Source organism: Protobothrops mucrosquamatus, unplaced genomic scaffold (genome assembly GCF_001527695.2).
Source record: "Protobothrops mucrosquamatus isolate PMUCROS unplaced genomic scaffold, P.Mucros_1.0 scaffold1165, whole genome shotgun sequence".
NCBI lineage: Eukaryota > Metazoa > Chordata > Lepidosauria > Squamata > Viperidae > Protobothrops > Protobothrops mucrosquamatus.
Window position 1 is genome coordinate 340,473 of NW_015387380.1, and position 12,202 is coordinate 352,674.

The 12,202-nt window shown below is 37.9% G+C and overlaps 1 protein-coding gene across 1 annotated transcript in view; it reads right to left on the reverse strand.

Moving 5' to 3' along the window:
* The window catches only part of LOC107291687 (cytochrome P450 2K6-like), a 49,071-nt gene that overhangs the window by 7,824 nt on the left and 29,045 nt on the right, over positions 1-12,202 (reverse strand). The window contains exons 3-7 of the mRNA XM_015820707.1: positions 8,228-8,295; positions 7,945-8,110; positions 6,244-6,404; positions 4,438-4,611; positions 3,817-3,964 (exon numbers count right to left, since the gene is read on the reverse strand). Of these exons, the coding sequence (XP_015676193.1) occupies positions 3,817-3,964; positions 4,438-4,611; positions 6,244-6,404; positions 7,945-8,110; positions 8,228-8,295 (717 nt within the window). The remainder of the gene's footprint in view (positions 1-3,816; positions 3,965-4,437; positions 4,612-6,243; positions 6,405-7,944; positions 8,111-8,227; positions 8,296-12,202) is intronic.

Below are 12,202 nucleotides of genomic sequence, written 5' to 3' on the forward strand. Positions count from 1 at the left end.
TACGCTCCCACAGAGTGGGTCTCCTCAGGGTGCCGTCAGCCAGACAGTGCCGGCTGGCGACCCCCAGGGGGAGGGCCTTCTCGGTGGGAGCTCCCACCCTCTGGAACGAACTACCCCCAGAGATCCGGGTGATCCCGGATCTCCCCTCCTTCCACCGCGCCCTTAAGACATGGCTCTTCCAACAAGCGGGATTGGCCTACGGAATTTTTAGTGGGGTTTTAAGAATAATTTTAAATTGACACAGGCCACGTCAAATATTTCATTTTAATTAGGTTTTAAAGTGGGTATTTTTATCTTTGTATCTGTTTTACTAGGCTGTCAGCCGCCCTGAGTCCGTAAGGAGAAGGGCGGGATAAAAATTTAAACAAATAAATAAACAAATAAAATAAATATCAAAAAGGAAGTTTATAAACTGACAATTATAAATTATTTATTTATAAATTGTTGACAATTTAGTTATATTTTTGCAAGACCCCAAACCAATATAGAATATTTGTGTTTGGAGCTTTAGCAGGCTTCAAATAAAATAAAATAGAAAACAACGTTTACTTATATAATAATAATAATAATAATAATAATAATAATAATAATAATAATAATAATAATAATAATAATAATAATAATAATAATAATAATAATAATAATAATAATAATAAAGTTGGAAGGGACCTTGGAGTTTATCAAGACCAACCCCCTGCTCAGGCAGGTAACCCTATACCATTTCGGACAAATGGCCGTCCAGTTTCTTCTTAAAAACTTCCAGTGTTGGAGCATTCACCGCTTCTGGAGGCAATTTGTTCCACTGGTTAATTGTTCTAACTGTCAGGAAGTTTCTCCTTAGTTCTGGCTTGCTTCTCTCCTTGATTAGTTTCCATCCATTGCTTCTTGTCCTGCCTTCAGGCGCTTTGGAAAATAGCTTGACTCCCTCTTCTTTGTGGCAGCCCCTGAGATATTGGAACACTGCTATCATGTCCCCCCTCGTCCTTCTCTTCGTTAAACTAGACATACCCAATTCCAGCAACTGTTCCTCATATGTTTTAACCTCCAGTCCCCTAATCATCTTTGTTGCTCTTCTCTGTACTCTTTCTAGAGTCTCAACATCTTTTTTACATCATGGTGACCAAAACTGGATACTCCACTTAAACAATGGCAGATGGACATCTCTAAGTTTATATGGCAAGAGGGAAAAAAAACAAGAATGGGATATAAATTACTGCAAGATGCTAAAAAAAAGGGGGGGAGGTTGGGGTTTACCAGTTTTGAAATTATAGTTTGATGCCTGTTGTTTGGTCTTACTAAAAGTGTGGGTGACACTCCAAAATAAAGAAGGGCATGAATTAGGATTTGGATGGCATGGCTATTTATGGTATTATTAGGTAAAAGTAAATGTTGATTTCAATAATTACTTTGTTAGATGTGCTAGCCCAGTCATGGTGAACCTTTTAGAGACCGAGTGCCCCAAAACTGGCCCCGTCCCTGCTCCACCCCCTGCCCCATCCCTGCTCCACCCTCTGCCCCACCCCCACCCCGCCCCTGCTCCGCCTGCCCACAGGGCCACTCACCGCTACTAGGGCCCACAGCAGATCGCCCAGGCAGCCCAACAGCGCCATGGCGGCCATGCCCTCTGTCCACGCCCCGCAGCATCAACTGTGTGCGATGGAGTGTGAGGGCCGAGTCTTGTCTACGCTGCCTGGCTGCCATGTCCTTGACTGCGCTGCTCCACGTGGGCCATGCTCAGGGGTGACTCTCCTCCAGGGGGGCTGGTGGTGAGGAGAGGGTTGCGGGGGGAGGAAAGGCTGGGGCAACTGCACATGTGCCCACAGAGAGGGCCCCGAGTGCCGCCTCTGGCACCTATGCCATAGGTTCGCCACCACTGTCCTAGAACTTTGGGTCTACAGTGAGGTTCAAACTGTGGACTTTTCCACCAGAAACCTTTCTCTTAGGCTTAATTGATAAGGAACTTGAAAAAAAGAAGTTTGATGTTATATATGTTGACGGCAGCAAGAATACTTTATGCACAAAAATGCAAGGAAACTTTGATTCTCACAATGGATGAATGGCTGCAGAATTAATGGAGTTAGCAGATATGGCTAAATTGACTGCTTTGATTAAAGAAAAGAACATAATTAATTTTGTTTCTACTTGGAAACTGCTTTTGGACTTTATGCTTGAGGTGTAAAAAAAATGAAACTTTGATTTGGGGTTTTGTTGATTAGATAGATCTGTTGTTATAGAAATGTCTAGTGTATATTATTATACAGTATAAAAGTAAAAAGTTGAGGTTTCATATTACTAATTTATTGTACTGCACCAAAAGCATCAGAAATAAATGCTTTTCTTTTTCTTTTCCCCTTTATCCTGCATTTTTTCTCTAGTCCTTTTCCTCCCTTATTTTCCAGTTATTTTCATTTTTCTTTGTACTTCTGTATTTTATATTTTGATAAACTAATAAAATATTTGAATGGCTAAAAAGAAAAGTAATGACTGTGGTCTCCTAATGCAGGGCTTTTCAACCTTTTCACCGACTCTATCACTTTTAGGATATGGCAATATTTAAGTACCACTAGCAAGGTGTCAAAAACTTGATGACCAAAAAAAAACAACAAAAAAAACTTGTTCAGATTTGCAATTGCACTGAAATGACTTATGACCATTTTTCACACTTATGACCATTGCAACATGCCCAGGGTCATGTGATTTATATTTGGATGCTTGGCAACTGATTCATATTTATGATGGTCACAGTGTCCCAGGGTCATGTGATCCCCTTCTGCAACCTTTTGACAAGCAAAGTCAATGGCAGGGCTGCTGGTGGCCAAGTGCTAAGGTGGGACTTCCTTCCCTCCCTCCTTCCCTGCCTCCCTCTTTCTCATGCCCACCTCCTTCTGAAGGAAGAATTTGAAACACCCCCCCCCCCATATTTTCCCTCTTCCATATATTCATCAAACAAGGAAAAGCCTCCAGAGACAGAAAAGACAAGCTGCTGATTGAACTAGCTTAAAAAGGCACATTCCCCTTTAAGAATTAGTTACTGGCTAGAAAGGAAAGTTAAGGAGTGCAGCCGGCACTTATGGAAGAAAAAATGTAGTAAGTACTGACTGCCGTCTAAGGCAGCCTCCCCAAATGGCTCCATACATAAGTAGAGGAATGCTACAGGCAAAATCCATTCAGGAGAAAAATACTTCAAAATCCCTTGCAGCAAAAGTTAAAGCTAACAACAGCAGAGCAATAGAAGCTAACATGAGACATCAGCCATCAGCCAAACAGAAATTGCCAAACACTCCTTAAGAACACAAAGCCCTCATTGCACAAATCCCAGAATTTCAAAGTCACAAAAGCACATAAAAATCCTTCCACTCTCCATCTCCCTCCCTGTCTCACCTCCAGCTGATGCTACCTTTCTTCATTTCTTGTGGAGGGCAACCCCTCCCCTGCTGCATTTCTTGCCTGTTTGTTGCTGCCAGCACAGGTGGCTGCCACAGAAGTTGTAAATCAGCTCATGGTCAGCCTGCTTGGACTCCTTGATCTCCTCTCCTCTCCCCCCCACTCTCCTCCTTCCCCTTCAGTGCAGCTAGAGCTGACTCCACCTCCTCTTGAAAATTAACACTCTCAGCTTTAAAGGTTTTATTAAAACTCATTTTCATTTGTGAGATGAATTTACCTTTAGTGAGATCAGTGTTGCCTTGTCTATTTTACAGGCAATTTATTTCTTGGTTCATCTCTTTCCCTTCATTCAAGTAACATTCCAGATGCCAACAATTCTTTTGCCATCATGTTTATATTTTTATTGGAAGTCAATGAAATGAAAGTGCTTACTCTGAATTTCTGGATACTTCATCATTAGGAGTATGGCCCAGCACATAGTGTTTGCTATTGTTTCTGTACCAGCACCAAATAAGTCATCTACGAGACCTATAAGGTTTTCATTACGGAAATATCCATCATTTTTCATCTTCATATTCTCCTGAAGTATATAAAGAAAATACAGGTAAGGAAACACAATCTATTCACATAACCAATATTCCTGGAGTCCATGAAGTCTTCCTATGTGGTTAATATCTCCCCCCAGTGGTTTCAGCTGCCCCAACATTACTGGATTCTTAGAAGAAAAACTCTAATATCAAACAATTATACATACAAAGAAACCATTGGCACAAAGTGATCACCCATTCCCACCACCGCTTGGAGCCACTCCTCCAGAAAATGATTAATATTTATGGAGTTTTTAATGGAGAAAAAAAATCCATCTGTAGTGTAGTTCTAAGCAGCTGCAGATTCTGAAAAAAAGTAATGCACAGGAAATGATTAAAAAAATGTGTTTCCTTCTATATTTCTGAAACAAGGACCTTAACCAACCAGCAGATAATTTCTATGGAGGCAAATTTTTAAAATATGTAAAAAAATGTAATTACACACACGTATAAAATAATTCATTACTTCTCTTTGCCGAACAAGAAATGATTCAATCAAATTGCTCTGGTCATTTTCATCAAGATCTTGTAAATATTGTTTGAGGATGGTCTGTATGAAATCATGAAGTTTACTCTGATTCTTTATCATTGATTTAGGAGTAGCCAAAAGGAACCCCAACATGGGAAACAAATTATATAGCTGAAAGAATGATAAAAGAAAACATATATTATGGAAGTTGAATACTTTTAATTTCTCACATGGACATCTCAAACATGTTTATGTTCCCCAAGTCTACAAAACGAAATAAAACCCTACAATAATGAGTAAGATCACATGACTGAATGAGCTTTGAATAGTCAATATTGCTAATTCACTAAGCCCCAAATCCCATGGACTGAACCTCCACACAGATTTTGGGAGAGTGCTTATTTTCTACCATACTATTGAATGAGTTCCACAATGTAGTAACATTGTGTTAATTCCCAACAAGTGGTGTAAACCATCAATGCAAAAAACTCAATGCAAGTCTTCGTCAAGGGAGCAGTTTAGTACATGTGTAGAGTACTGTATAAAGAAAAGGAAAGATGGAAAGATATTTTCAATGAAGACTCCCACTTTTCCAATTTGAGTGTGTTAACAAGTCTTTGCAAGGAAGGGAGAGGAAATGATGAAGCACGCATCATGAGTTCATGATGTTAAAAAGTGGTTTCCATACTTTCATGAAATGTTTGCATGCAACTACATAAAGGTAGGATTTGAATCCTGATGTCATCATCTTCATGTTGTTTTTGGATGTAATCTTGCTACAGATGCCCAGGAGAAGCAACATGCTTTGCTTCTCAATTAAACTTTGAGAATCAATCAATCAATCAATCAATCAATCAATCAATCAATCAATCAGAATATAGCTGGAAGGATCTTGTAGGTCATCTAGTCCAACCCCTGCTCAAGCAGGAGACCCTATACTATTTCAGACAAGTGACTGTCCAGTCTTTTCTTAAAAACCTCCAGTGATGAAGCATCCACAACTTCTAAAGACAGCTGTTCCACTGGTTAATTGTTCTCACTGAATCCTTCAAAAAGGAATTAAGGTCCAACGAAGAGAGGAACTAATCAAAGGTGGGTAACAAAGAAGAGAACGGAAAACCACGAAACCTTTTATTCAACTGACAGAATAGAAACACCGTCGGGGAGTTTATGACCTTATGACGATAGTAGAGAAGGGGGTGTCAAGAAGAAAAGAGATCTGATTGGTATGGGTTAAAGACCAACCGTTCTTGGTATGTTTTAGTCTCCAGGCCTTTAATCATTTTAGTTGCTCTTCTCTGCACTTTTTCCAAAGTCTTAAGATCTTTTTTGTAATGTGGTGACCAAAACTGGATACAGTATTTCAGCTGTGGTCTTACTAAGGTTTTATGAAGTGGTACTAATACTTTATGTGATTTTGATTCTGTGCCTCTGTTTATGGAACCAAGGATTGTATTAGCTTTTTTGGCTGCTGCCACACACTGCTGACTCATATTTAAGTGATTTTCCACTCCGACTCCAAAGGTCCCTCTCACAGTTACTGTTTTTGAGCCAGGTTTTGCCTAATCTGTACTTGTACCTTTGGTTTAAGTGTAAAGCCTTGCTTTTCTCCATATTAAATTGTTGATAGGACCCATTGTTCAAGTCTATCAATATCTTTTTGGATCGTAAGCTGTTTTCTGGGGTATTGGCTATTCCTGCCAGCTTAGTGTAATCTGCAAATCTGATGTGTTCCCCTTCCAGTCCCTCATCTAAGCCATTGTGCTGCCTGTTTTTTGTGACATTTTTTAAAGATTAGTTTACCAATATAGCAGGGCTTCCTGAAAGCTGAATATTTTCACTGTTTGCCTTCAGTAGTTGTAGAAATTTGGCATCTTCATATTCATAGCGTTTCCCGAGTAGGATAGAAATAATGATGTTAGAAACAGCAGCAGTCAGAATTGTTGTGATGTCAAAGGGTTTTCCTGAGCAACAAACAATAGATCAAAAGAGAACTGTAAATGAAACCAAGATTAAAATTGCTTTTCACTGCATTAATACATAAAATCAGCTTAGATAAAGGGAGCATTTATCATAAAAGGCCATGGCTAGAGCTGTTGACATTGGAAGTATTTAGATTAAAAAATATGCGAAAGTATTTAAAGGGTAGCTCATTATCCCAGAGGAAAAATTGGAGTATCTGACCATACATCGTGATGATTTCTTGGTACTCCTTGAGGATAAAATACCTGGCAAAGTTATTGTGATGCTTCCTCATTAAGTGACTGCAGTTTTAAAAATCAAATAGCTACTGAGCTTCATAAAATGAAGGAAGGAAAAGTAGGTATACTATATAGGAGGAAATATTAATAGATCTCCATGCAGATATTTACAGTTGTGTCTAACCAATAGTTCCCAAAAGGCAGGACAGAATGATTAAGATAACACTGCAGCCACTTCCCAACCTCAAATCTGAGAACAGAACAGCCAAAATACCATTCACTCAGAATGGTAGAAGGAAAAGACTAGAATTTATACCCTTTATAGACTTTGATTCTTATGTAATGCTTAATAAACTAGATATTGCATTTTTAGGATCTCATGCCTTTCTTTATTGCAATGCTGAGTTTGTAGATATATTGGCATGCTCCATAAAAGAAAACTCATTTGGCAGTTAGACAAGGAACTTTTAGTTTTCTAGATTATTTTTATATCACATACCTCTCTTATTGCTTTTTCCTCAAGTCAATTATATCCATTTCATTTCTGGATTGCAAAAATGCAGATGATGAGAACTTTGTGTATCTTTCTGCTATCCCATAATTATCCAGATGTTCACAACCCAGATATTGTGTGCTAGGCACATTTGACATTGTAGAGCTTTAATAACTAATATTTTGGAAAATACGAGATTCCTTCTACTTTAGCTACCTGTGAGATGTGCTCCTGAGTAGGTGCACCATCTGAGCTTGATCCTTATGACTATGCAGGATTCCATATTGACAATTCAAAAATAATACTTTTGTTGGAGAACATGAGTAAAATAGGTTTTCTCTAGCTCACTTAATAAATTTAGATTATATCTTTCCATTCTTTGGGGAACTACCATTTGATTATCCTTGACCCAAAGCAGGGAGGAGCAATAACTTCAGTTTACAAGAAATTTTCATGCTCAGATGAAGGACTTGCAACCCGCTCTACATAGAGGAACTAGAGGAATCTCTACAGACAAGTAAATCTAGAAGTGTTATTGATGAGAGATTGTTGTATTATACTGAATTAACTATTGAAGTCCTCTGGAACCATTTTGCTATTCATAAGTCACATTTCTGTAAATATACTTAGCAAAAATTGGCCAAGGAAACCTATTTATAGGAAGAAAACAATGGATTAAGAATTGTTGGAGAGAAAGTACCTCCTAAAATACTCCTTGTTTATTTGAAATGATCTGAGGAAATTATTTCCCACACTACATTTATCTTAGAAGATGCTCCAGTAGAGCATTAGGAGCAAATGCCAACCCACCTGCATAAGTCTCCATTGTCTTTGTTAAGACACTACACTCTTCTGTGATTTTGTCTTCAATGGTCTTCCTTCCCATTCCGTATTCCCGTAATGTGGATAATGTGAACCGTCGCATCACTTTCCAGTTCTCGCCATGAGCAAAAACAAGACCTGAAGTGAAAACGAGCTAAATTGTGAAATATAATTTTAAAATTCTTTGCAGCTCATTCTTGTTACAAAGCTTCATTAAAGCATGATCTGTCAATTTGATCAAGCATTTCATCCATCCTGTCCAAAAACGGACAGGCTTTTCAAAGTTTGTGCTAAGGATTTCCACTTCATTTTCTTTATCTTCTGCCTTTGGTGTCCAGCCTTCAAAACAAAGCAAAAATGAAAGCAATTTCCATTTCTTCATGAGTAAATATTTTCTTCTAGATGGGTCAATGGGACCCCTCTTTGGGGCACTCAGGGACTGTGGAAAACCATTTTTCCATGGACCAGTGTGTATGTGCTTACTGGACTAGTATGTATGTGCTTACTGGACCAGTAAGTAGATCCTGTGCATCCGCAGATGAAGCTTCATTTGCTTGCACAACCCGGTTCTTAATGGACTTGTGGACCAGTAATAGTCCGTGGTCTTGGGGTTGGGAACCTCTGTGTTTTGTATAATTCAAAATTATAATTCCAAATCCCTCTGACTCCTTAATCCATTATTAATTTTCAAAAATAAATATTTTAACTACGTGGCAATCCAATGCCATTGAGAAAAACATGTTTTGTCGTCAGCCAAGCCTTAAGTTCCATGAAAGAGAATTTATGTTCAGCATTTCTTCCAAACAAGAGGTAGAACAGAACAGAATAGAATAATGGAATGGAATGGTTGCTTAGGAATTCATCTGCTGGATGGATTTTAAAACTTTTAAAATCAAATTTACAGTATCTCTTAAGGATTCAGAAATTCACTTACTAAATTTGGATGAATTTTCTGATCAAAAGGGTCAATGTCATCAATATGTAAAATAAATAAATATTCCAAAAAAGTGATTAAATTCAACAGTTCTAACTGTGAGAATGATCTAGGAGTCCTCTAGTGGACAACCATTTAAAAATAAGCCACCAATAAGGTGTGGGTGCCAAAAAATCCAATTTAGTCCAAAGTTGCATCAACAGAGGGATAAAGAGGATAATATCAAGTTCACAGGAAGTCATAGTACCACTTTATACTGCTTTGATAAGACTCCTGTGATACAAAAAAAATTTGAGACTTTAGAAAGAGTGTGAAGAAAAACAACAATGATGATTAGGTGGCTGGAGGTTAAAATATATGATGAATGTTGCAGGAACTGTGTATGTCTAATCTGACGAAGAGAAGGACTGTGGGTGACATGATAGCAGTCTTCCAATATTTGAAAGACTGTCATAGAGAAGAGGGGAGTCAACCAATTTTCCAAAGCAGCTGAGGTCAGAACAAGAAGTAATGAATGGAAACTGGGCTTCCGGTTTGCGCTTGCAGCGCTGGCGGACGTGTGGAGAGAGCTCTCTCTTCGCCATCTGGTTTTTCTCTGTTGGGAGACCCTGAAAAGGGTCAAAAGTCGCCCTGGAGGGGCAATGACTGTGAGGAGGCCCTCCAACTGATCGCGGAGGGGTGGCAGTCTCTCCATGTGATCCGGAGCAGCTTCTTTGGACCGATGAAGAAAAGATCCACCATCAACATGGCCAATCACTAAGCTGTTTCCAGTCAAAAGCCAAAATTACTACCAAGCACAACGAAAGCAACGCAGAGGATTTCGGTGAGACCTTATCCTTCTTATTTCCCCAATTACCTTCCTGTGGGAGCATTTTCAAGTTTTCTTTCCCCCCCTTTGGAATGGCAGTGTTTGCCTACCTGGGGAGTTAAAGCTTCGAAAAGAAAAGTATAACTAAATTAAATAACTAAACAATTGGACTTGCACCTTTTGGATATTTGGGGTCCCAAAAACTTCCTACTTCTACCGGGACCTATTACTCTGTCTATTTGTTAAGCTGGAAAAAAGAAAAAAAGAAAAAAAAGGAAAACATTTAAACTGGATAAAAGCCTAGTTTGAGTCTGGAAGAAGATTTTATATGTTATTGAGGAAATCTTGTGGTGAACCCTGGTATAGCAAGGAAATTTCTCTCACTGTGAGACCTGGTTACAGCTTAAGATTTGTCCTTGGTACTATCAAAAAAGATAAGAACCTGAAACAGCTGTGAAAACAACTTCTAGAAATAGTGGAGGTGGACATTCTTTGACTCTTATTAAAAACAGCCTCCACTAAAGAACTATCTGTAAACACCTTAGAAATGGAGGAATACTACCCACAACTTAACTATAAGCTTATACTTCAAAAAATCCTTGAAGCTACTGAGCTAATGAATTCCAGACTGAAAGACAAAGGTGCCAGCTTAAATCTACAAAATGAAGCCCCGATTCCAACTGATGAATCTACAATCCAAAAAACAACAGAAGAGGAAGAAACTAATATCAAGACAGAGGACTCTATAGAACAACAAGTACAATTTGCTGAGAACTTTGATAGCCAAATCTTGATTCTAACTATAAAAGCTACAACTCAAAAAACAACACAAGCTGAAGAAAGCAATACTAAGATGGAGGGTCCTAAAGACTTACAAGTATACCATACTGAGAATTTAGACAACCAAATAACAATTACAACACTGGACATGATCTCTTACCCAAGTCAGATGAAACCAGAAGAAGAAGAAGACCAGATTGAACTGACGACAAATACACTGAACCAAACATGGCGATTTGAACTATTTGAACAACATTTTAATGATCACAAAGGGGCCAGTTCCTTTGAAAAATTGTTAACTGGATGGTCTCCCTTGACTCAAATAATATGTGTAGGAATGAAGGGAGAGCCACTTGAGGATTTAAAGGCACTGGTATGGAAGCCTGCTTGGCACAAAAAGAAAGCTAGAGTTAGACTTAAAAAATGGGTCTTCTTTGATTTACAATTAGAATATATACTGCTCACAAAAATAAAGGGAACGCAAACCCCTTCAGTTCCATGGTAAAATGTTCCCTTTATTTTTGTGAGCAGTATAGTTTTGAATTATAATATGGAAGTTGGATTGAGACATAAAGGATATATGTGTTAGTAAGTGATGACGTACTAGGATGAGAAATAGAATATATTTGTGAAATATATTTGTGAAATAAGATAAGAATGTATTTAACTAAGCAATATGTGCATTTTAGATATGATAACTACTATGTAATGAAATAGGGGAAATTTTGGTTACCCGAAAGCTAAATATTATGGATCTTAAAGGCTAAATTGGAGCACTGTAACTGAAATTAGGTAAAATTCAAAAACAGGACATGATAAGTACAAGTAAAAATATATTGATAAATGTTTTAATTGATCGTGTTATAATTAGAAATGTATTAATTTGATTGTGATGTAGTAATTAAGGGAAATAGGGAATTTTTTTTTATAATGAATTTTTTATTAATTTTTCAATTAAAAACAAAAACATAGATCTTTTATCACAATATCAACCAAAAGAAATAACACTAATCAATACATTCACAGACGTGTCCGGTGTCCCCCCCCTGCACCACCCTCTTCCACTTGCCACACCTTCCTCCTCCCAAACTACCACCACTCCTCCTTCCTCCCTCTTTCCTACCTCCCTTCCTCACTCAGCCATCCCGTCTTGTGCAGTTGGGGCACCACCGGACACCTCCTTAAAGAAATCATACATATATGTACATATAAATCTATAATACAAACCTACCCCTTTCCCCCCTCCCCCCCAGGACTTCCCAAAGCTAATCTAGGAAATAAACACACAATAATCAAATTCTATTCCCAGCTACTCATTATTACTACACACTAGTATAAACTTACTGTGACTCTAAAATAATATTAAAATAAATACAATTTTTTTTTTAGATATATCAATATTTGTTATACATATTTTTGTTTAAAATTTTTAATCAAAAGCTACATGATAATTTTTCACTTCATACTTTCTCTGAATATAATCTATCCATCTTCTCCACATTGAGATAAATTTCTCCTGCGAATGATCCTTCAGGTACGCGGATATTTTTGCCATCTCTGCAAAATACGATACTTTCTGTGTCCAATCATCCATAGTTGGTAACATCTTTTTTTTCCAATTTTGAGCAATTAAGATCCTTGCTGCTGTTATACAATACAACATCAATTTCATTTCTTTTTGGTCCAAATTGTCCATAATACCCAATAAAAATAACTGTGGTGTA